Raw genomic sequence first — 26,490 nt, 5'->3', positions numbered from 1 at the left:
GGTTCACCGATATTCACCGAGGTTCTCATCTTTCCTTTCATGGTGGCATTAACACATGTAGGGGGTTTTAAGCACCTCCAACGCATTGTAATGAACACCAGGGGAGACAGAGAGCTGGTTTCAAGCGCAGGGCGCAGCGGGTGTTTATTGCAAAGGACCACAGGAGGCAGGTAGCTGGGTCCAGGCAGGCAGAAGTTCATACACAGGGGTCCAAAAGGGCAACAGTACAGGCAGGGAAAAGGCTAGTAACGTCGTCTGGGAGAACAGGCAATAGTTAGATAACAGGAAACCGATAGGCCAAAGTACAGGCAGGGAATAGACAAAAGGCGTCGTTAGTGAGGCAGGCAAAAACTATCATACACGGGAGGAGTAATTCACGGGAAACCCAGCGCTCTGAAAGCCATGTGTCACAAAACAAACAATACCTCACAGTGATGCGGTGCAAAAAACTCAAAAAACCCTCTACGTGATAATGACATACAGGTGTGTGAACAGGTGATTAGAATTCAGATGATTGGGATCTGGAGAGTGAGTTGCATTCAGTGGATCTACATGTTTGAGGGTGTGAGTTGGAAGCAGATGTTACAAGCATTGCTAAAATAGTGTAGGCCTGCCTACAATACATAGAGTAGATAAAAATGGAATGTCAGCTCACGATTTTAATCCTCTCAAACTTTATATTTTAATACTGCTTTGGTGATTAAGATTTATTTCCAACTGGTCTCAGGAGCCAAACCCTTTATTGACGGTCTTGACTAGCCTACTTGATTATATTGGGCAGGACAAAAAGAAAACAGACTTAATTGAGAGTAGGGGAGGCTATGCTTGGTTTTTAATCAAATAAAATGAAATGGGGAAGAAGCATGAGCGTTTGATGTTTATAAATATGAAGTATACAGGCCCCATATCACATATTGTTCCATGCGCATATGGGCAGTGTGCGTCACGGCTGAATAGGCTGTGTTTCCACTGTCAAAATTCATGCCATAACCAACTATGTTACCGCTAAAACTAGCTTTTGGTTGGTCTTAAATATCCCTACAAGCGCTGCCTGAAAATAGCACTTTGGATCATGTTTTTAAGGGCACGCCTCAAATATTTCCACACCCCTGTAAATTGCCAGTTTTTTATTTGTATTTTATTTTATTTAACCTTTATTTAACTAGGTAAGTCAGTTAAGAACAAATTCTTATTTACAATGACGGCCTACCAAAAGGCAAAAGGCCTCCTGCGGGGACAGAGGCTGGGATTAAAAATAAAAATAAATAAAAATATAGGACAAAACACACATCACGACAAGAGAGACAACACTATATAAAGAGAGACCTAAGACCACAACATAGCATGGCAGCAACAACACAGCATGGTAGCAACACAAAATGGCAGCAGCATAACATGGTAGCAGCATAAAACAGGGTGCAAACATTATTGGGCACAGACAACAGCACAAAGGACAAGAAGGTAGAGACAACAATACATCACGCAAAGCAGCCACAACTGTCAGTAACAGTGTTCATGATTGAGTCTTTGAATGAAGAGATTGAGATAAAACTGTCCAGTTTGAGTGTTTGTTGCAGCTTGTTCCAGTCGCTAGATGCAGCGAGCTGAAAAGACGAGTGACCCAGGGATGTGTGTGCTTTGGGGACCTTTAACAGAATGTGACTGGCAGAACGGGTGTTGTATGTTAAGGATCAGGCCTGCAGCTATCTCAGATAGAGGGTAGTGAGGCCTAAGAGGGTTTTATAAATAATCATCAACCAGTGGGTCTTGCAACGGGTATACAGAGATGACCAGTTTACAGCAGAGTATAGAGTGCAGTGATGTGTCCTATAAGGAGCATTGGTGGAAAATCTGATGGCCGAATGGTAAAGAACATCTAGCCGCTCGAGAGCACCCTTACCTGCCGATCTATAAATTACGTCTCCGTAATCTTTCATGGGTAGGATGGTCATCTGAATCAGGGTTAGTTTGGCTGCTGGAGTGAAAGAGGAGCGATTACGATAGAGGAAACCAAGTCTAGATTTAACTTTAGCCTGCAGCTTTGCTATGTGTTGAGAGACGGCCGGTGCGTACCTTCTTGCCATACTTCCAAGTACTTGTATGAGGTGACTACCTCAAGCTCTAAACCATCAGAGGTAGTAATCACACCTGTGGGAAGAGGGGCATTCTTCTTACCAAACCACATGACCTTTGTTTTGGAGGTCATGTGGTTTGGTAGGAAGAATGCCCCTCTCCCCACAGGTGAGACGAAATTTCAAAGTAACGTGCGTGTGACACTAGTGCCTCCTTAACGCCAGCCGAAAAAAGAGCCCATTGCATTATACTTAAAGTTGAATATAGGCTATCCATGTTGGCTCAGATGGGTTTAGCCTACAGGAGTTAACAGTACCAAAAACCGGATTGTTACTATAGGGGGTCTTACACTTTGTAAGGTGAGGCCGATGTGTTAATGTCTGGTGTATGATCAGACTAACTATATGCCTGCAAGCTTGACAAGTGACAAAATATCTCTTAGCGCTGGCGAGTTCAATGTTGAACATATACAGTTGAAGTCAGAAGTTTACATACACTTAGGTTGGAGTCATTAAAACTAGTTTTTCAACCACTCCACAAATTTCTTGTTAACAAACTATAGTTTTGGCAAGTCGGTTAGGACATCTACTTTGTGCATGACACAAGCAATTTTCCAACAATTGTTTACAGACAGATTATTTCACTTATAATTCACTGTATCACAATTCCAGTGGGTCAGAAGTTTACATACACTAAGTTGTCTGTGCCTTTAAACAGCTTGGGAAATTCCAGAAAATGATGTCATGGCTTTAGAAGCTTCTGATAGGCTAATTTACATCCTTTGAGTCAATTGGAGGTGTACCTGTGGATGTATTTCAAGGCCTACCTTCAACTCAGTGCCTCTTTGCTTGACATCATGGGAAAATCAAAAGAAATCAGCCAAGACCTCAGAAAAAAATGTGTAGACCTCCACAAGTCTGGTTTATCCTTGGGAGCAATTTCCAAATGCCTGAAGGTACCACGTTCATCTGTACAAACAATAGCACGCAAGCATAAACACCATGGGACCACGCAGCCGTCATACCGCTCAGGAAGGAGACGCGTTCTGTCTCCTAGAGATTAATGTACTTTGGTGTGAAAAGTGCAAATGAATCCCAGAACAACAGCAAAGGACCTTGTGAAGCTGTTGGAGGAAACAGGTACGAAAGTATCTATATCAACAGTAAAACGAATCCTATATCGACATAACCTGAAAGGCCGCTCAGCTCCAAAACCACCATAAAAAAGCCAGACTACGGTTTGTAACTGCATATGGGGACAAAGATCGTACTTTTTGAAGAAATGTCCTCTGGTCTAATGAAACAAAAATAGAACTGTTTGGCCATAATGACCACCGTTATGTTTGGAGGAAAAAGGGGGAGGCTTGCAAGCCTAAGAACATCATCCCAACCGTGAAGCACGGGGGTGGCAGCATCATGTTGTGGGGGTGCTTTGCTGCAGGAGAGACTGGTTCACTTAACAAAATAGATTGCATCATGAGGATGGAAAATTATGTAGATATATTGAAGAAACATCTCAAGACATCAGTCAGGAAGTTAAAGCTTGGTGGCAAATGGGTCTTCCAAATGGACAATGACCCCAAGCATACTTCCAAAGTCGTGGCAAAATGGCTTAAGGACAACAAAGTCAAATTATTGGAGTGGCCATTGTATGTAAACTTCCGACTTCAATTGTAGCTTGACATGTCTCTGGGTAGAGCACTTATACCATCACTAGGGCCAGGTGTTTACTCTGATCAGGAATCATTATGGGCTACCTACCTAGGGCTCAAGTTTTTCCATGCTCAAATCACGTGGTCTGGAATAATTCCTAGCCCCAGTTATACCATCACACACAGTTAAAGTTTTGGACTTTGAGCATTCTGAATCGGAGTCCAGAGGGAAGCTATTTGGCTCTGTGTCTGAGCAGACAGGCAGTGGCCCCAGCTGAATGCATGAATGTAGCTCGTCTTGCTCCTGAGAGGAGCAGCAGCATCTCTGCTGGGATTACATAATGCTGTGTGAGTACAACACTGAAACAGGAGCAGCTTGTGTTATTTAAAGGCAGACAGCAATGAGCTGCAACAGCAAAGATATGCCTTCATTCAGATTACTTGTTTTGTTGGTTTAGAAAAGCTTGAGGGTTTATTTGAGTTTCATTCAATCGGTATAACTTCTACAGTTGTAGTTACATAGTCATATTGTTGAGTAGCATTAATAATATAAATCTCTTTTTTGGGGGTTTAGGCCCTGTTTGCTGTAATGCACTTTACGACAAATTAATTTTATTAAAGCTCTACATGTGTTAAATTCAAATAACTATGATTGAAAAGAACCAGTCGTTTTTTAAATTGAAGTTAATTTGTTATTTTCATTCATGCTGTGTAAAGCCACATGATAGGCACTAATCCTGTACAGTCCTGGTGAGGACGACAACCATCAATTGTGTAAAAGATTAATGAGACATTTATTTTAAACAATGGGCATCTGAAATAAGGTTGTCTATCTTAAGTTGTGAGTGACATTTGCAGTCATCATATTCCACTTGTCTGACATTTGTCTCACTTCATAATGGTGATATAAATGGGAGTGGATTCTGCATGTCACTTATTAATTGAAGAGGGTGAGGTCAGTGTGGTTTCCAGGGGGATCGTATTATGCCATTCAGATTGCAGATGCTTTATTATTATTATCCTAATGTGTAGGTAACTAAAGGTTAAATAAAATAAATAAATGACAATCCTCTTGTCTGTGTCATCCTCTTCATAGACAGTTCTTATCTTAACTCATATAATTTGTACCATATTAAGATTTTTGTAGAGAATTAAATGAAGATGCTTTAAAATAAAGGAGTATGACAAACATTCACATTTCAAACAATTGTGCCCACTTTTATTTAGTCTCCCTTGGCATACTTGTTGCCTCCCACAATGTATCAATGTCACTGCTTTTGCCTAGGGTCGGGTTTTCTTTTATTCCCTCCTAAATGCAATATTGTCCCACCTAAAGTACTGTTGCATTTTGAGTTCATGGGATTAGCAATTGGAGCTTGTTGATGGGATTAGCTATATAAACTTGTTTATGGGATTAGCTATATTACTTTGTTTATGGGATTAGCTTTATGACCTTGTTTATGGGATTTGCTATATAAATTTGTTTATGTGATTAGCTATATGAGTTTGTCTTGTTCATTGCTACTAAATGTCCTACTTTCAGTGTGACTTACTTTTGCAGATTTCCCCCCAATAAACCCATTCTGATGTTATCTTGGTGCTGTAGATGGATATGGCCATTCCAGAATGATGAATATGATCCATTAGTCGATTACTGGAACTCATCACTGATGATCTGGGATGGAGCGCTCTGGCCTTGATGTAGAAGAACAATCTGATAGTTACAGTTGAAGTCGGAAGTTTACATACACTTAGGTTGGAGTCATTAAAACTTGTTTTTCAACCACTCCACAAATGTCTTGTTAACAAACTATAGTTTTGGCAAGTCGGTTAGGACATCTACTTTGTGCATGACACAAGTAATTTCCCCAACTGTTGTTTACAGACAGATTATTTCACGTATAAGTCACTGTATACAATTCCAGTGGGTCAGAAGTTTACATACACTAAGTTGACTGAGTGTTTAAACAGCTTGGAAAATTCCAGAAAATAATGTCATGGCTTTAGAAGCTTCTGATAGGCTAATTGACATCATTTGAGTCAATTGGAGGTGTACCTGTGGATGTATTTCAAGGCCTACCTTCAAACTCAGTGCCTCTTTGCTTGACATCATGGGAAAATCAAAACAAATCAGCCAAGACCTCAGAAAAAAATTGTAGACCTCCACAACTCTGGTTCATCCTTGGGAGCAATTTCCAAATGTCTGAAGAAACCACGTTCATCTGTACAAACAATAGTACACAAGTATAAACACCATTGGACCACGCAGCCGTCATACCGCTCAGGAAAAATATACATTCTGTCTCCTAGAGATGAACGTACTTTGGTGCGAATAGTGCAAATCAATCCCAGAACAACAGCAAAGGACCTTGTGAAGATGCTGGAGGAAACAGGTACAAATGTATCTATATCCACAGTAAAACGAGTCTTATATCGACATAACCTGAGCAAGGAAGAAGCCACCGCTCCAAAACCGCCATAAAAAAGCCAGACTACGGTTTGCAACTGCACATGGGGACAAAGATCGTACTTTTTGAAGAAATGTCCTCTGGTCTAATGAAACAAAAATAGAACTGTTTGGCCATAATGACCACCGTTATGTTTGGAGGAAAAAGGGGGATGCTTGCAAGCCGAAGAACACCATCCCAACCGTGAAGCACGGGGGCGGCAGCATCATGTTGTGGGGGTGCTTTGCTGCAGGAGAGACTGGTGCACTTAACAAAATAGATGGCATCATGAGGATGGAAAATTATGTAGATATATTGAAGCAACATCTCAAGACATCAGTCAGGAAGTTAAAGCTTGGTCACAAATGGGTCTTCCAAATGGACAATGACCCCAAGCATACTTCCAAAGTTGTGGAAAAATGGCTTAAGGACAACAAAGTCAAGGTATTGGAGTGGCCATCACAAAGCCCTGACCTCAATCCTATAGAAAAATTGCTGGCAGAACTGAAAAAGCGTGTGCGAGCAAGGAGGCCTACAAACCTGACTCAGTTACACCAGCTATGTCAGGAGGAATGGGCCACAATTCACCCAACTTATTGTGGGAAGCTTGTGGAAGGCTAATCAAAACGTTTGACCAAAGTTAAACAATTTAAAAGGCAATGCTACCAAATACTAATTGAGTGTATGTAAACTTCTGACCCACTGGGAATGTGATGAAAGAAATACAAGCTGAAATAAATCATTCTCTCTACTATTAATCTTACATTTCACGTTCTTAAAATAAAGTGGTGATCCTAGCTAAACTAAGAAAGGGAATTTTTACTAGGATTAAATGTCAGGATTTGTGAAAAACTGAGTTTAAATGTATTTGGCTAAGGTGTATGTAAACTTCCGACTTCAACTGTAAATGATCCGACAATTGAATCCCTTATCAGATAAAAGCATTTCTGAATCTGATGATAGCAGAAGCTAATTTCTCTGTGTGAGTGTGCGTGTTCCTGCATGGATGTGTAGATCTCTGTTCAGTTTAGTGGATATGTAGATCTCTGTTCAGTTTAGTGGATATGTAGATCTCTGTTCAGTTTAGTGGATGTGTAGATCTCTGTTCAGTTTAGTGGATGTGTAGATCTCTGTCCAGTTTAGTGGATATGTAGATCTCTGTTCAGTTTAGTGGATATGTAGATCTCTGTTCAGTTTAGTGGATATGTAGATCTCTGTTCAGTTTAGTGGATTTGTAGATCTCTGTTCAGTTTAGTGGATATGTAGATCTCTGTTCAGTTTAGTGGATATGTAGATCTCTGTCCAGGTTAGTGGATATGTAGATCTCTGTTCAGTTTAGTGGATATGTAGATCTCTGTTCAGTTTAGTGGATATGTAGATCTCTGTTCAGTTTAGTGGATATGTAGATCTCTGTTCAGTTTAGTGGATATGTAGATCTCTGTCCAGTTTAGTGGATATGTAGATCTCTGTTCAGTTTAGTGGATGTGTAGATCTCTGTTCAGTTTAGTGGATATATAGATCTCTGTCCAGTTTAGTGGATATGTAGATCTCTGTCCAGTTTAGTGGATATGTAGATCTCTGTTCAATTTAGTGGATGTGTAGATCTCTGTTCAGTTTAGTGGATATGTAGATCTCTGTCCAGGTTAGTGGATATGTAGATCTCTGTCCAGTTTAGTGGATATGTAGATCTCTGTCCAGTTTAGTGGATATGTAGATCTCTGTCCAGTTTAGTGGATATGTAGATCTCTGTCCAGTTTAGTGGATGTGTAGATCTCTGTTCAGTTTAGTGGATATGTAGATCTCTGTTCAGTTTAGTGGATGTGTAGATCTCTGTTCAGTTTAGTGGATATGTAGATCTCTGTCCAGTTTAGTGGATATGTAGATCTCTGTCCAGTTTAGTGGATATGTAGATCTCTGTTCAGTTTAGTTGATATGTAGATCTCTGTCCAGTTTAGTGGATATGTAGATCTCTGTTCAGTTTAGTGGATTTGTAGATCTCTGTCCAGTTTAGTGGATATGTAGATCTCTGTCCAGTTTAGTGGATATGTAGATCTCTGTCCAGTTTAGTGGATATGTAGATCTCTGTTCAGTTTAGTGGATATGTAGATCTCTGTTCAGTTTAGTGGATATGTAGATCTCTGTTCAGTTTAGTGGATATGTAGATCTATGTTCAGTTTTTGGATATGTAGATCTCTGTTCAGTTTAGTGGATATGTAGATCTCTGTTCAGTTTAGTGGATATGTAGATCTCTGTTCAGTTTAGTGGATATGTAGATCTCTGTTCAGTTTAGTGGATATATAGATCTCTGTTCAGTTTAGTGGATATGTAGATCTCTGTTCAGTTTAGTGGATATGTAGATCTCTGTTCAGTTTAGTGGATATGTAGATCTCTGTTCAGTTTAGTGGATATGTAGATCTCTGTCCAGTTTAGTGGATATGTAGATCTCTGTTCAGTTTAGTGGATATGTAGATCTCTGTTCAGTTTAGTGGATATGTAGATCTCTGTTGCCAGTCTGTACAGCTTAGCACTAGAACTGACAGCAACAATAAGCTTCATTCTCAGGGTGTCATCTTTCCAAGCGAAATGAACCAGCATCTTCACTCATCTGCTGTCTGTACAATGACTTCAGGATGAAATAATGCTTATCTCTGCTAAGGTTGAGAGGTTCAACACAATGTTAAATAATTCATGAAAATCATGGAATAAGGATGACAGAAACAATCCTTGAAGAAGTTGAATTAGGAGGTGGATTTATAAAGTGGATTAAGGCATGCATCGATTAAAATGAATGAGTAAATGAATGGAATAAATGGGTTGTTTATTCAAGAACTGACTCAGACATTTAGACATATTTTGTCGGACGATAACATAAGGAAAATGGAGGATATGATAATACAAGACGTCCCTTTGTTCAGGTCAAATCAGCTTTCAATGTTCTTTTTTTTGGAAGGAGTGTGTACACAGGCCTAGACTGCACTAAGTGTTGATTGATATTACCTCTTCACTTCTTCATTGTTTATTTCAAACTCTTACTCCTTTGCCAATGAAGGGTCTTTTCAACCTCGTGCAGTAAAGTGGTCTCATACAAGCAGGGCAAAACCATGAATATAGATCCCTCTGTTCTGTACGACATTAACATTTAATGATTTAACAAAATGAGGCATTGTAGACGTTACAGGGAGGGATCCTAGGAGGGAGGAGGGTGCGCTAGGATGAGGTCATCTAGTCAGCCTGATGACAATTTGATGATATTTTGCAATGATTGTTTATTTGATTTGCGTCATCTGCTCAGATAGGCCTAGCTTTTGCCCCTGAGCTCCATTACACAATGATAGAGTACAGTCCAAGTCTAGCTTTCCTCCTCAGACTCTTGGATGTTGTTGTGCTTGGATTGAAGCTGTGACCTGGCTGTCATGCCTGCCTTATGTCTGTTCACATGGACCAGCCGTGATGGTATTCCCCACTGGCCGAGAGAGAGAAGAGAAGAGAAGAGAAGAGAAGAGAAGAGAAGAGAAGAGAAGAGAAGAGAAGAGAAGAGAAGAGAGAGAGCGAGAGAGAGAGAGAGACAGAGAGAGAGAGAGAGAAGGTGTGGAACAATACCCCATAATGACAAAGCAAAAGCTGGTTTTTCGAAAATGTAGCAAATTTATTTTAAATTAAAAAAATATATATATCACATTTACATAAGTATTCAGATCCTACACTCAGTACTTTGTTGAAGCACCTTTGGCAGCGATTACAGCCTTGAGTCTTCTTGGGTATGACGCTACAAACTTGGCACAACTGTATTTGGGGAGTTTCTGTCACGTTCTGACCATAGTTCTTGTGTGTTTTGCTTGTTTTAGTGTTGGTCAGGACGTGAGCTGGGTGGGCATTCTATGTTGTGTGTCTTGTTTGTCCGTTTCTATGTTTGGCCTAATATGGTTCTCAATCAGAGGCAGATGTTTTGTGTTGTCTCTGATTGGGAATCATATATAGGTGGCTTGTTTTGTGTTGGGGATTGTGGGTGGTTGTTTCCTGTCTTTGTGTTTTCTCTGCACCAGATAGGGCTGTTTCGGTTTGCCACGTTTTGTTATTTTGTAATTGTTGTAAGTGTTCACAGTTTTGTTTGTAATTAAACATGTTGAACACGAGCTACGCTGCGTCTTGGTCCGATCCCTGTTACACCTCCTCTTCAGACGAAGAGGAGGAAGGCTGCCGTTACAGTTTCTTCCATTCTTCTCTGCAGATCCTCTCAAGCTCTGTCAGGTGGGATGGGGAGCGTTGCTGCACAGCTATTTTCAGGTCTCTCAGAGATGTTCGATCGGGTTCAAGTCCGAGCTCTGGCTGGGCCACTCAAGGACATTTAGAAACTTGTCGTGAAGCCACTCCTGCGTTGTCTTGGCTGTGTGCTTAGGGTTGTTGTCCTGTTGGAAGGTGAACCTTCACCCCAGTCTGAGGTCCTGAGTGCTATGGAGCAGGTTTTCATAAAGGATCTCTCTGTACTTTGCTCCGTTCATCTTTTCCTCGATCCTGACTCGTCTCCCAGTCCCTGCCACTAAATAACATCCCCACAGCATGATTCTGCCACCACCATGCTTCACTGTAGGGATGGTTGCAGGTTTCCTCCAGATGTGACGCTTGGCATTTAGGCCAAACAGTTCAATCTTGGTTTCATCTGACCAGAGAATCTTGTTTCTCATGGTCTGAGAGTCCTTTAGGTGCCTTTTGGCAAACTCCATGCGGGCTGTCATGTGCCGTTTACTGAGGAGTGGCTTCCGTCTGGCCACACTACCATAAAGGCCTGATTGGTGGAGTGCTGCAGAGATGGTTGTCCTTCTGGAAGGAAGGACAACCATTTAAGAATGATGGAGGCTTCTACCATTTAAGAATGATGGAGGCCACTGTGTTCTTGGGGACCTTCAATGGTGCAGAAATGTTTTGGTACCCTTTCCCAGATCTGTACCTCGACACAATCCTGTCTCGGGGCTCTACAGACAACTCCTTCGACCTCATGGCTTGGTTTTTGCTCTGACATGCACTGTCAACTGTGGGACCTTATATAGACAGGTGTGTGCCTTTCCAAATCATGTCTAATCAATTGAATTTACTATAGGTGGACTCCAATCAAGTTGTAGAAACATCTCAAGGATGATCATTGGAAACAGGATGTATCTGAGCTCAATTTCCATTCTCATAGCAAAGGATCTGAATTCTTATGTAAATAAGGTATTTCAGTTTTTTATTTTTAATACTTTTTTAAACATTTCCAAAAACCTGTTTTCGCTTTGTCATTATGGTGTGTAGATTTTCTTTAATCTATTTTAGAATAAGGCTGTAACGTAACAAAATGTGGAAAAAGGGCAGAGGTCTGAATACTTTCCGAATGCACTGTATATTGAAATAGAGAGAGAATGTGTGGGAGAGAGGCAGGAGAAGGAGAGAGAGTGAATGTGTGGGAGAGGGAGAGAAAGAGAGAGGCAGAGTGGAGGTGTGTGGGAGTAAGAGAGGGGGAGAGAGAGAAAGAGAGGGAGAGAGAGTGTTCTGTAGTAATGGTGAATATTGGGGTCTGGACACCTGAGAGCCCAGATGCTTTCCTCTGAACACAAAAGCTGCCTATCTCTCACTTTCTCGCTTTCTGCCTCTTCCCTCTTCCTGTTAATTGTAAGCTGTGCAGCCAAATTAGATGTATTTGCACATTGGAATTTAGCCTACCTTTTTATATACATCCATACTGCAGCACAGTGTGTATTCCTCTTGCATTCTTGGACCCATTAAAGGAATCTTCTCTTTAAACTCTCATTATCAACTCCTCTGACACTAGCAGGGTCAGGTTGTACCTGTAAAAGATGACATGTGCAAAGTGGAATTATATTCAGAATTAACAGTACTACTTGTTATGTTTGAATACATTTAAAGTAGATCTTAGTTAGCTTTGTCTTAGGGTAGGAGTGCTGATATAGGATCAAGTCCTCCCTGTCCATATAATCAAATTCATTATGATCTAAAAGGCCAAACAGATCCTAGATCAGCACTCCTACACTGAGAGGCCCAGGGATTTTCATTTCCCAGAGCTAGTGGCTCAGGTGAACGAACTGCTGACCCATTTCAACTGAACACATGGCAATGTTTAAACCTGAAGGAATATAGGCCTAATCTCCATGTCTGCCTACTACTGTTGTACTGCATAGGTCTATGGAATTTGCCTAGTTTATTTTGGAGAATTGTACTAACCAGCCATCATGGAAGTACAATTCAAACAACCTAAAAGGGTTTTTTGGCTGTCCATAGGATAACCCTTTTTGGTTCCAGGTACAACCCTTTTCAGTTCTACATGGAACCCAAAAGGGTTCTACCTTGAACCTAAAAGGGTTCTCCTATGGGGACAGCCAAAGAACCCTTTTGGAACTCTTTTTTTTCTAAGATTGTAGCCACTGTAGGCTACCCAGCCATAATGGAAGTACAGAAGAACTACATCAAAGCCTATTCACCATTTCCCAGGAGTTAGTATCTTGGGTGTTGTGCACAATGTGTTGCTACTCCCTACCCACTTGACAGTTGTTCTTGTAGCTTAACTGTGTATTCCCTCTGCATTTAGGGGAGCGACGTCGGTGGTGTGCAGATGTCGACAGAAGGGAACACTGAAGCCGTACGCAGTGAAAACACTGAAGAAAACAGTGAGTTCTCACTGGATGTTCATCATATTCTTAGTGTAATATTTTTACCCAGAGTACAACAGGTACATGTTTCTTCCTTAACCCAGTTCTGTTTTGTTTCTGCAGGTGGATAAGAAGATAGTAAGGACAGAGATAGGTGTTCTACTTCGACTCTCTCACCCAAACATTGTAAGGGTTCTACACACTTTTGTGCTGTCCTTGCATAGAATTAACGATTGTTATTATGTTTTTTATTGATACTGAATTTATGTTTTTTGTTTTATTTCTTTCAGATCAAACTAAAAGAGATCTTCGAGACCCCTTCAGAGATCAGTCTGGTCTTGGAGCTTGTGACTGGAGGAGAGCTATTTGAAAGGTTAGTTAACTGCCTTAATGGTCACACGCACACGCACCCACACACCCACACACACTGTACCATTCCTTTGTTACAACAATCACAACATGTTTTTCTCTCAGGGTTGTGGAGAAGGGCTTCTACACTGAGCGGGATGCTGCTGATGCTGTCATACAAGTATTAGAAGCTGTTGCAGTAAGTTGACTTCCTTCCTCTGACACCTGTCAGAAAGTAGGCTAATAAATGTCTAGCAAACTCTTGACATACTGTAATGCTTTTGACCTGCATAGCTGGGGGACACCATCACACATTCACTCAGCCTGTCCCCTTATCTATACATTGTAAAGAACAAAATGGCACCAATAGAAAACTTTTTCCATAATCAAATCCTAAATGTACTATCATTTGAACCAGCATTGTTGGACCAACAGTGTAAATGGATCAAGTATGCTGGATTTCATTGAGTCATCACATAACCATGTGTCTGTCTCTCACTGAGCTATCTTTGACATCTCATCAACATGGACCAAGGCATATGTCTGTCTTCCTCATGTTAGGAGTCCTGTTGAACAGGCATTCCCATGTTAGTGTATTCCATGATCCTTTGTTAGATTGCTGTTGCTAAGGAGATTAAATAGTTAAACAACGATTTTTTTAACACATAGACCCTTTTCCTTTGGGCGTTAGGTAGACTAGTGGTTAGAGAGTTGGGCTAGTAACCAAAAGGTTGCTGGATTGAATCCCTGAGCTGACAAGGTAAAAATCTGTCGTTCTGCCACTGAACAAGGCAGTTAACCCACTGTTCCCCGGAAGGCTGTCATTGTAAATAAGAATTTGTTCTTAACCTACTTGTCTAGTTAAATAAATCAATTTTCCAGTACACGACACAATGATGTCACGCACACATGCGCGCGGCAGTAAGAAAGCCATCGCCAACTGCGCCCATTCCAACATAGCCTAGATGTATTTTTATTACTTCTAAACAGAATACATGTTTTGGGTTCTCATAGGCTTACAATTATGTTTTGATTCTTGCTTGAACAGTCGCTAAGATTATATTTGGTTGTGATCTTTGCAAAATAACTATTTTGGATGCAGCAGTTGTTAGCTAGAATGCTAACACTCATTGATATAGGCTAGCCAAAGAGCCATTTTACTGGTTGAAGTTGAAGTGTTTTTTAAGTATAATGCAGTTGATTTGCGATGATGACACAAACATTATATTAAGCAGGACATTCATACGAGCCTTAAAATCCAATTATAATCCAAAAGTAGTGTGAAATGCACTTATAAGCAACATGTAAACAAATGATTTCTATAAGAACTCTCCCTTGTTCAGTCACCAACAAAAAAACGGGATTTCTGAAGCCTCCAGATATTTTTTACGTTTCCTTGTGTTGTCGAGGAAGTCTCTGTTCCATGTTGATTGGGAGTGATGTATTTACAGTGCACACGGCCACTTCGGAAACGGCGGAGAGGTTCTGCAGTCTGTCTGTTACATGATCAAAGCCATCTGGATATCTAGCTAACGTCCCAGTGGAGCATCTTGGTAGCCTCATGTCCGGCCAATCTCACTGGCACGTCTACACTCAAATCCCCACTCTGTTAGTGACAGATTTGAGTCCTTTATTATAGGCATCTCATTTGGTGTTATCTTAGTATCCCAATGTGTTTATTATTTTGGACACGGAGAATCTGGAACCACGTTTTAGATCCGTTAAGTTGTTTACTGTAAAAGGTGATATTAGGCTAGGTAAGGTTCTTGATGTTGAGACTTAAGATTGAGAGGTAATATTTTCCTCATTGGCCAAATACATCGCCTCGCCCACCTCTCATGTACTTTACTTTCTCTGGCAGAAGAGAACTACTGTCAATGAGAACACCGAGCTGTGTCGTTGGCCTATTGGCCAGAAAATCTTATTTTGAGTGGTGCTATGGCAGCCGTGGGAGACCTGAGATATCTGTGGTGGTATGTGTGGTGGGGGCTACTGTATTCCCTCCTGCCTTCTCTTCATCCCTCCATCCCACACTATACTTGTCAGATGAGAGAGGACACCTTATCTGTGTCAGCTCCATAGAGCTTTGTGCAGGAGAGGAGAATTCCCCTCTGACATCACAGAGCCATTACACCGAGGGGTTGTCACAATACATAGTGTGGGGAGAAAATGATGCCTTCATTCACTGTGAACGAGGTCTATTCAACCTAGCCATTCCCAATGAGAAAATATTACTGTTTTGTTGCATAATAAGGATAGCTCATTCAGTACTAACCTTGATGCTTAGCATTTTCATTCCAGTGGAATGGAATGTGGTTCTTTAACAGCTTAATGTTACATAAGAAACTAGGGATTTGCATAACCACTAACCCACCCACAGTGTACAGAAGATAAGTTATACAATAGGTTGCTTTACAAACAGATGTCATTATAAAGACAGTGAGCTGTAGAGTAGGTCTATACTCTATACCTTATCCAGCTTATCAAGGTAGCTGCTTATCAAGGTAGCTGCTTATCAAGGTAGCTGCTTATCAAGGTAGCTGCCTTGTGCTGCTGTTTTCTGTAACTGGGTAGACTTCTATGTCCCACAGTAACTGTTTGATGAGTTACTGTGTTAACACTGGTGAAAGTACTCGCTAAACCCAAGAATAGTTTAAAACATACTTTAAATCATGCGTACGTCCAGTACACAGTATCATAGCACAGTGTACAGGAAACTGCCAAAATAAAGGAAACGCCAACATAAAGTGTGTTAATAGGGTGTTGAGCTGCCAGAACAGCTTCAATGCCCCTTGGTATAGATTCTACATGTCTCTGGAACTCTATTGGAGGGAGGCGACTTTATTCTTCCACCAAAACAAATTGTTGGTGGTGGAAAACGCTTACTCAGGTGTCACTCCAGCAGTGTTCAATTGGGTTGGCATCTGGTGACTGATACACACACACACACACACACACACACACACAGTGTAATACACAGCTCAGAATAGGCAATGATAAGATAATTCAACTTTGCATTTTGTTTATCCATAGACCATTTTCAACAGTGCACTATAAAGCAGGAATGAATTGTAGAAAATGAATTGTGGGAGCGGGCACCGATTCATTCGGCGGTGCTAAATCCCCAAACAGTCCAGCTCCATACACACCAGCAGACAAATCAATAGCACAAGACGTGTGTAGGAGTCATACAGCCACCTGGGTGCTATGGTGTTGCCTTGTGTCTTTGTCTTTATCCAGTACCTGCATGAGAACGGCGTGGTGCACCGGGACCTGAAACCTGAGAACCTCCTATACGCTACCGCAGCACCAGATGCTCCCCTCAAAATAGGTTGGTGGGGTTACTCAATACACTGTGGGATTCACTACGATTATCAAAGACACAAGAACATCCATTGACTCTGTTGTGCTATCAGAGGCAGAACTGACTTGATCAGACATAATTAGGAAATCAATGCCAACGATTATATTCTATTGGAATGATCTATTACTATTTTCTATTCTACTGGTATTCTATTCTACTATTTTATTCTAAATACCAGATATTAGGACTTCCAGAAAGAGGCATCATTTTTAATATAGCTCTGTCTCTCATTTTGCAGCTGATTTTGGTTTGTCGAAGGTCATCGATGATCAGGTCACAATGAAGACTGTTTGTGGTACACCAGGATACTGTGGTAAGTTGTAACCCATTATTGTGATGCTTTTTCATTCACTTGGAACATAATATTTGCTAGCTACAGGACTAGAGATTGCCATTTCAGACCAAGCAGATTTTTCTTGTTTTGGTTGCATGCTTAACTTGCCAAGATTTGAGCAGAGAAGGTTACCATGAGGACAGGGTGTATATTGTAATGTTTATCCACATACTACATAGTACATTTTTCCTTGGATAAATAATTACTGAGTAAGATTTCCCTACTCTGTTTTCACCACTGTCTCTCTCCTTCCCCCTTGTGCTGCCTCTCCCTCCCGCCCTCCATCCTGCTCTTCTCTTTTTCATCTCCCCCTCCCCCCATCTATCCTTCCTCCCCTCCCTCCAGCCCCAGAGATTCTGCGAGGAAGTGCTTATGGACCTGAGGTTGACGTGTGGTCGGTGGGAGTTATCACGTATATCTTGTAAGCGATACCAGCCCCTCAAAAGTTTACTTGAACCCTGAATCACATCATTCAAAGACATTGGTTATTTTGACACTCAACAGTTTTGTTAATTTGTTAGCAGCAAAAAAAAATACATCAAGAATTTGTGTGTTCTTTCTTTGAGGAATTACAGACCCTTTTTAGTTGTATTTCGGCCATTTTGGTTTCTGAAGCAAGGGTGTTGGTGCATTCTGTTGTATAGTTTCTGAGTGATTTTGTTTCTTTCACATACTGATTGGTATACATATTTGATTTGATTCAGTATGTGGTTGTGAGTTCCCCATTATACAGCAAGCCAGGAAACGGTAGTGCAACTGCTAGCAACAGCATTCAGAAGAATCGCTGGTATACAGACTCACTACTAGTTAATGAATATTCAACTGTAAAAATAACATATTTTGAAGGCACATCAATCTGGGAGAATAAGAGTGACTAGAAAGCCTTAGTGCAAGGAGGATTGCACCTCTAATAGAGTTGTAGCTTAGGCCCCTGCGGCTATCAGATCCTGTCAGACTGTAGCCAGCTATTGAATCAATAGACAGGAGCTGTCTGTGGTTGATGTATGCCTCGTATTTCATCCTCCCTGAAAGGCTATGTGGCTTTGAACCGTTCTTCGATGAAAGAGGGGACCAGTACATGTTCAAGAGGATCCTCAACTGTGAATATGAGTTTGTCTCCCCCTGGTGGGACAATGTGTCTTTCAACGCCAAGGACCTGGTGAGTTTTATTGACTTTTACCAGGCGTGTATTCATGATGCCAATTCAGTCGCACAAAGTTTTGTCTGTTGCATAATGTTATTCAATGAAAACTAGAGTTTCTATTGGACAAATTCAGGCTGGTCCCATCCCGTTTTGTTCCGCTTGCTTCCGTTTGGTTCTTAGTTAAGACACTCCTGGGGTCCTGAGGTTACCCTGGGGTTACCACAGTCACGCTGGCAAAAATGTTCCCCTGGTACTTAGGCGTAATTGATAAATCCGTAATTGGTGGAGAATGAAAACCTAGTTCCGTGGGAGACCTGCTGGCTGCATTGTAGAAGAGAGGAAGTGGCAAGCGAGAGGCATAACTGGACCCACAATCTGTCTTCTCCAGCAAGTGGTGCTTTTCGTCTTTTTTTGCTCACCAAGAGATGAGTTTTGTATGGAGGTTAATGAGAGTGTTGAATTTAAATGTATTTGTTTTTTTAAATGTTACCTTTATTTAACTAGGCAAGTCAAAGTCTTATTTACAATGACTGCCTAGCCCGGCCAAACCCTAACCCGGACGACCCTGGGCCAATTGTGCGCCACCCTATGGGACTCCCAATCACTGCCGGTTGTGATACAGCCTGGATTCGAACCAGGGTGTCTGTAGTGACGCCTCAAGCACTGAGATGCAGTGCCTTATTTGATCGAATAGAAGTTTCGTAATGCTTAGGTTTTTACGAGTTTACTGATATAAATAGGACATGTGACATCCCGGCAACTTTGGGAAAACAAACACTTTCTATCAGAGTTGTGCCATTGGCTAGAATGGTCCCACCTGATCTTGCCTCCTTCTGACTGCCTTCCATTTTTGCAGACGTTTCTTTTCATTGTTAGAGCGGTCAATATAATGGATCATCTGTAATTGTACCATTGGGTCAGGTGAAATGTTTCCCAGGTGAAATGTCAGTGTGAGTGTGTCCATGTTGGGGGCGGCAGGTAGACTAGTAGTTAGAGCGTTGGACTAGTAAACGAAAGGTTGCAAGATCGAATCCCCGAGCTGACAAGGTAAAAATATGTCGTTCTGCCCCTGAACAAGGCAGTTAACCCACCGTTCCTAGGCTGTCATTGTAAATAAGAATTTGTTCTTAACTGACTTGCCTAGTTAAATAAAATAAATATTGGTGTGTCTGATTATCAAAGAATGTAAAAAAGGAGGGTAACTAGAAATGCAGGGCAAACAGACTACATCCATCTCTTACTGTACATTCTGAATTTTATCTCCACATTAGGAACTGGGCCGACTTGTTATGTGGACAGAAACCTGCATAAACAGCATCCAAGAAAATAATAAATTCAGTCTCAGTGACCCAGTTACTAACCATATATTATGTACTGCTGTCCTGTAGGTGAGAAAGCTAATTGTCCAGGATCCAAATAAACGGCTGACGACCTTGCAAGCGCTGGAACACCCCTGGGTGACTGGGAAGGCAGTTAACTCAGCCCATATGGACACTGCTCAGAAGAAACTGCAGGAGTTCAATGCACGCCGAAAACTCAAGGTAGATGCAAAACAACGTTTCTCAATAGGATTTTGTACAGTGATTGAGGGCAAGTAGTACCTTGTCTAATTTATTGATGTCATGATTGTGTAGTTGTGTCAAGATCCTTTGAATGTATTTTGAATGCAAGCATAGACAAACATAAACTCAGCAAAAAAAGAACCGTCCTCTCACTGTCAACTGTGTTTATTTTCAGCAAACTTAACATGTGTAAATATTTGTATGAACATAACATGTTTCAACAACTGAGACATAAACTGAACAAGTCCCACAGACATGTGACTAACGGAAATGGAATAACGCGTCCCTGATCAAAGGGGGGGGGGGGGTCAAAATCAAAAGTAACAGTCAGTATCTGGTGTGGCCACCAGCTGCATTAAGTACTGCAGTGCATTTCCTCCTCATGGACTGCACCAGATTTGCCAGTTCTTGCTGTGAGATGTTACCCCACTCTTCCACCAAGGCACCTGCAAGTTCCCGGACATTTCTGGGGGGAATGGCCCTAGCCCTCACCCTCCGATCCAACAGGTCCCAGACGTGCTCAATGGGATTGAGATCCGGGCTCTTCGCTGGCCATGGCAGAACACTGACATTCCTGTCTTGCAGGAAATCACGCACAGAACGAGCAGTATGGCTGGTGGCATTGTCATGCTGGAGGGTCATGTCAGGATGAGCTTGCAGGAAGGGTACCACATGAGGCAGGAGGATGTCTTCCCTGTAACGCACAGCGTTGAGATTGCCTGCAATGACAACAAGCTCAGTCCGATGATGCTGTGACAATGCCCCAGACCATGACGGACCCTCCACCTCCATCACCCCTGGTGAGACAAAACCGCGACTCGTCAGTAAAGAGCACTTTTTGCCAGTCCGGTCTGGTCCAGCGACGGTGGGTTTGTGCCCATAGGCGACGTTGTTGCCGGTGATGTCTGGTGAGGACCTGCCTTACAACACGCCTAAATTTACAAGCCCTCAGTCCAGCCTCTCTCAGCCTATTGTGGACAGTGAGCACTGTTGGAGGGATTGTGCGTTCCTGGTGTAACTCGGGCAGTTGTTGCCATCCTGTATCTATCCCGCAGGTGTGATGTTCGGATGTACCGATCCTGTGCAGGTGTTGTTACACGTGGTCTGCCACTGCGAGGACGATCAGCTGTCCGCTCCCTGTAGCGCTGTCTTAAGCGTCTCACAGTATGGACATTGCAATTTATTGCCCTGGCCACATCTGCAGTCCTCATGCCTCCTTGCAGCATGCCTAAGGCACGTTCACGCAGATGAGCAGGGACCCTGGGCATCTTTCTTTTGGTTTTTTCCAGAGTCAGTAGAAAGGCCTCATTAGTGTCCTAGGTTTTCATAACTGTGACCTTAATTGCCTACAATCAGTAAACTGTTAGTGTCTTAGCGACCGTTCCACAGGTGCAGTGTTTAAACCCTTTACAATGAAGATCTGTGAAGTTATTTGGATTTTTACGAATTATCTTTGAAAGACAGGGTCCTGAAAAAGGGACGTTTCTTTTTTTGCTGAGTTTACATGATCGCTATAATACCTAGATTCATCAGCATAGTCAGAGTGGGCCTACATATGAATCCTAAACTGTGTCAATGAATGATATACTGTGTACTGTGTGTTCGTTGACAGGCTGCAGTAAAGGCCGTGGTGGCTTCGTCACGATTGGGCAGCGCTGGCAGTCACGGCAATGCTGACAACAGCAAGAACAGCAATTGCAACAACTCCGCCAATCAGAAAGAGGCACAAGAGGAGCAGCCACGCAACGACCAATCACAGTCAAAGATCCAGGAAGGATCCTAACTGTGGATCTCCTCTGTCGTTGTGACCCTGTGCAGGCATTCTACCCTCCTGTTGGACTGTGAAATTGCTGAGAGGAGCTATGTGGTCTCACCTTCTGTACTGGAGATACTCTGCCTGGCTTTATTGCATGTGACTGATTTATTAAACGATGTACAACCATATTGACTCGGTACATTGGAACAACATGCCTACAAGTATTTAAAGTACGTGAAATCAGAGTTTACTACTGCACATTCCCATTTCATAACTCACACAAGTAGCTTCATTGGATGGTTCATCTCTTCCATTATACCATGTTATAACTGCAAAATGGCCTCCAAGTGTTCCCAGTATTAATTTGCCAGTTTGTAAATGAATTCATAACAATTGGCTGATTAAGGAATAGTAGATCATTATGTGTTCTGGTAATCATCATGCTGCTTTGGTGGCAGAATATAGACTGAAGAATTGATCTAGGTTGATTTTCAATACTGGCTGAGTAAGTCTACAGTATCTGGAGAACGGGTTGGACACATTTTCCAGGTGGTCATAAATTTAACCTTTATTATAACTTCTAAGGAGAATGCCTTATTATATCTTATTAACTGGATTTTACACTCCCTTTGTAAGAAATATTTCATATCTTAAGAAATAGATTAGAAACATGTTAAAATCAATCAATTGCACAATGATTGTATTCAAATTGACTTTCAAGGAACATAAGGTTATTTCATAGTGTAGAGTTGTTTTAGCATTAAGAACTTTTCACTTTTGTATACCAAAATATGTTGTGTACAACTGAAAAGGCACCCCAGTTTTTATTGCCAAATACACCATTTGCAGGGAAATGGATAAGTAGATAACATTTGATTTGATTTAGCTATTCAGTGCCAAAATTGGTTGAGGCTGCTGCTTTATTTGATAAAAATATCCCACCTCTGTCATATACAATTGAAGAGGCTGTAATCTTAGTGCAAATATTTATCTCTCATTATAAACTGGGTGGTTCGAGCCCTGAATGCTGATTGGCTGACATCAGTGGTATATCAGACCGTATACCACGGGTATGACAAAACATTATTTTTACTGCTCTAATTACATTGGTAACCAGTTTATAACAGCAATAAGGAACATTGGGGGTTTGTGGTATATGGCCAATATACCACGGCTAAGGGCTGTATCCAGGCACTGCGCGTTGTGTCGTCATAAGAACAGCCCTCAGACGTGGTATATTGGCCATATACCACACCCCCTCGTGCCTTATTGCTTAATTAACCCATTAACTGACATGCCGTGTTATGGAAGGATTTTTTAAATCTACAAAGAAAAAGCTGTATATTGAATTTTAGCATGCTTTTGCCTTCAGTATAAAGGAATGATGTGGATAATAATGCATGTAGGAATGTGGAATTGAACTGCTGCGGTTGTCTAGAAATGCACTATAGTTGGCTGACATCACATGACGGACGTAATCTGTGTTAAACAATGAAGTATTAGAGGCCTCTTAAGGCTCTAAGACATTAACTTGATATTCCTTTTATATCCTCAAGGAAACATTAAATAATTCAATGTTGTCTTAAAATGGTTACCATTAACATTGATTTGGTAAGGACTGCAGGATTTAAAAAAAATAATAAACAATATGAAGTTACATATGTTTGGGCAGTTTTGTATATCAGACGGCTTATGTACTTTTTGAACTTGTATACAAATGTTTTTAATTATTTTAGTGACCTACCATTTCCAGTGTTTCCGCTACATTGTAGATGAATTAGGTGGGGTGGTCTCCATCGCTGAGTACTGGAAGATGCCCCTTTACTGACCAATGTCTATGGTATAATGTATGTAACAGGTCAGCGTGGAGAGAGAGTGAAATGTAAGGGGCATCTATGGATCCTGTGGTGCAAAGGTGAGAGCACTACCCTGGGCATAGACAGTAGTATTCTCACATACACTATGTTACAGAATTACCCCTCTCTCTCAAACTATATACACTGCTCAAAAAAATAAAGGGAACACTTAAACAACACAATGTAACTCCAAGTCAATCACACTTCTGTGAAATCAAACTGTCCACTTAGGAAGCAACACTGATTGACAATAAATTTCACATGATGTGGTGCAAATGGAATAGACAAAAGGTGGAAATTATAGGCAATTAGCAAGACACCCCCAATAAAGGAGTGGTTCTGCAGGTGGTGACCACAGACCACTTCTCAGTTCCTATGCTTCCTGGCTGATGTTTTGGTCACTTTTGAATGCTGGCGGTGCTCTCACCCTAGTGGTAGCATGAGACGGAGTCTACAACCCATACAAGTGGCTCAGGTAGTGCAGCTCATCCAGGATGGCACATCAATGCAAGCTGTGGCAAGAAGGTTTGCTGTGTCTGTCAGCGTAGTGTCCAGAGCATGGAGGCGCTACCAGGAGACAGGCCAGTACATCAGGAGATGTGGAGGAGGCCGTAGGAGGGCAACAACCCAGCAGCAGGACCGCTACCTCCGCCTTTGTGCGAGGAGGAGCACTGCCAGAGCCCTGCAAAATGACCTCCAGCAGGCCACAAATGTGCATGTGTCAGCATATGGTCTCACAAGGGGTCTGAGGATCTCATCTCGGTACCTAATGGCAGTCAGGCTACCTCTGGCGAGCACATGGAGGGCTGTGCGGCCCCACAAAGAAATGCCACCCCACACCATGACTGACCCACCGCCAAACCGGTCATGCTGGAGGATGTTGCAGGCAGCAGAACGTTTTCCACGGCGTCTCCAGACTCTGTCACGTCTGTCACATGTGCTCATGTGCTCAGTGTGAACCTGCTTTCATCTGTGAAGAGCACAGGGCGCCAGTGGCGAATTTGCCAATCTTGGTGTTCTCTGGCAAATGCCAAACGTCCTGCACGGTGTTGGGCTGTAAGCACAACCCCCACCTGTGGACGTCGGGCCCTCATACCACCCTCATGGAGTCTGTTTCTGACCGTTTGAGCAGACACATGCACATTTGTGGCCTGCTGGAGGTCATTTTGCAGGGCTCTGGCAGTGCTCCTCCTTGCACAAAGGCGGAGGTAGCGGTCCTGCTGCTGGGTTGTTGCCCTCCTACGGCCTCCTCCACGTCTCCTGATGTACTGGCCTGTCTCCTGGTAGCGCCTCCATGCTCTGGACACTACGCTGACAGACACAGCAAACCTTCTTGCCACAGCTCGCATTGATGTGCCATCCTGGATGAGCTGCACTACCTGAGCCACTTGTGTGGGTTGTAGACTCCGTCTCATGCTACCACTAGAGTGAAAGCACCGCCAGCATTCAAAAGTGACCAAAACATCAGCCAGGAAGCATAGGAACTGAGAAGTGGTCTGTGGTCACCATCTGCAGAACCACTCCTTTATTGGGGGTGTCTTGCTAATTGCCTATAATTTCCACCTTTTGTCTATTCCATTTGCACAACAGCATGTGAAATGTATTGTCAATCAGTGTTGCTTCCTAAGTGGACAGTTTGATTTCACAGAAGTGTGATTGACTTGGAGTTACATTGTGTTGTTTAAGTGTTCCCTTTATTTTTTTGAGCAGTGTATATATATATAGTACATACATAGATGGCGGCAGTTAGCCTAGTGTCATTGCCTGCTCCCGCTCTTCCTCCCCCTGGCGCTCGGATCCCCAGCATTACGCACTCAAGCCACCATCAATACGCACACCTGCCTTCCCCCCATCACACGCATTAGCGATCATTGGACTCACTTGGACTCAATTACTATCTGTCTGTTCCCTGCTTCGGGATTGTCATGTGTCCGTGTTACCCGTGTTCTGACGCTGTTCCTGTCTTGTTCTATGTCTGTTCCCTATTAAATGTTTGACTCCCCGTATCTGCTCCACTTCTTATGTAACCGATGTTACACCTAGAGGTTAAGCGCGTTGGGCCAGTAAATGAAAGGTCGCTGATTTGAATCCCTGAGCCGACTAGGTGACAAATCTGCCAATGTGCCCGCTTTACCCTAATTGCATCTGCAAGTTGCTCTGGATAAGAGCATCTGCTAAATGATGTGAATATATATACTACCTCAATCAGCCTGACTAACCGGTGTCTGTATGTAGCCTTGCTACTTTTATAGCCTCGCTACTGTATATAGCCTCGCTACTGTTTTTCACAGTCTTTTTACTGTTGTTTTTATTTCTTTACTTACCTATTGTTCACCTAATACCTTTTTTTGCACTATTGGTTAGAGGCTGTAAGTAAGCATTTCACTGTAAGGTCTACTACACCTGTTGTTTTCGGCGCACGTGACAAATAAACTTTGATTTGACGGTAGAGAAATTAACATTACATTTTTTGGCAACAACTCTGGTGGATTTTCCTGCTTTCAGCATGCCAATTGCACGCTCCTTCAAAACGTGAAGCATCTGTGGTATTGTGTTGTGTGACAAAACTGTACATTTTAGAGTGGCCTTTTATTGTCTCCAGCATAAAGTGCACTTGTGTAATGATCATGCTGTTTAATCAACTGTCAGGTGGATGGATTATCTTGGCAAAGGAGAAATGCTCACTAACAGGGATGTCCATGCCTTTGTAAAATATGTTAGTGTAACGGATGTGAAATGGCTAGCTAGTTAGCGGTGGTGCGCGCTAGCAGCCTTTCAGTCGGTTACGTCACTTGCTCTGAAACCTAGAAGTAGTGGTTCCCCTTGCTCTGCAAGGGCCGTGGCTTTTGTGGAGCGATGGGTAACGACGCTTCGTGGGTGACTGTTGTTGATGTGTGCAGAGGGTCCCTGGTTCACTGGTTGCTGCGGAAAAGGAGGAGGTCGAAAGGGGGGTGAGTGTAACGGATGTGAAATGGCTAGCTAGTTAGCGGTGGTGCGCGCTAGCAGCCTTTCAGTCGGTTACGTTACTTGCTCTGAAACCTAGAAGTAGTGGTTCCCCTTGCTCTGCAAGAGCCGCGGTCTTTGTGGAGCGATGGGTAACGACGCTTCGTGGGTGACTGTTGTTGATGTGTGCAGAGGGTCCCTGGTTCGCGCCCGAGGTCGGGGCGAGGGGACGGTCTAAAGTTATACTGTTACATTAGGTTACACCCTTATTCTAAAATTGATTAAATAGTTTTTCCCTCATCAATCTACACCCAATACCCCATAATGACAAAGCAAAAACAGGTTTTTAGAAAAAACTGAAATATCACATTTAC

General features: G+C 42.3%; 1 protein-coding gene across 1 annotated transcript in view; it reads left to right on the top strand.

The window, feature by feature from the left end:
• Window positions 1-22,378, top strand: part of LOC120044212 (calcium/calmodulin-dependent protein kinase type IV-like) — a 35,125-nt gene extending 12,747 nt beyond the window's left edge. Inside the window, exons 2-11 of the mRNA XM_038988809.1 lie at window positions 12,749-12,827; window positions 12,933-12,995; window positions 13,100-13,182; window positions 13,284-13,356; window positions 16,398-16,488; window positions 16,760-16,834; window positions 17,201-17,276; window positions 17,888-18,014; window positions 19,388-19,540; window positions 21,174-22,378. Of these exons, the coding sequence (XP_038844737.1) occupies window positions 12,749-12,827; window positions 12,933-12,995; window positions 13,100-13,182; window positions 13,284-13,356; window positions 16,398-16,488; window positions 16,760-16,834; window positions 17,201-17,276; window positions 17,888-18,014; window positions 19,388-19,540; window positions 21,174-21,344 (991 nt within the window). The 3' untranslated portion in view covers window positions 21,345-22,378. The remainder of the gene's footprint in view (window positions 1-12,748; window positions 12,828-12,932; window positions 12,996-13,099; window positions 13,183-13,283; window positions 13,357-16,397; window positions 16,489-16,759; window positions 16,835-17,200; window positions 17,277-17,887; window positions 18,015-19,387; window positions 19,541-21,173) is intronic.
• Window positions 22,379-26,490: the final 4,112 nt, after the last annotated feature.

The sequence above is a fragment of the Salvelinus namaycush genome, chromosome 3 (assembly GCF_016432855.1).
Source record: "Salvelinus namaycush isolate Seneca chromosome 3, SaNama_1.0, whole genome shotgun sequence".
In the NCBI taxonomy this organism is placed as follows: Eukaryota; Metazoa; Chordata; class Actinopteri; order Salmoniformes; family Salmonidae; genus Salvelinus; species Salvelinus namaycush.
Note: the sequence above shows the minus strand (reverse complement) of the source record. Positions and strands in the feature narration are given on the sequence as shown.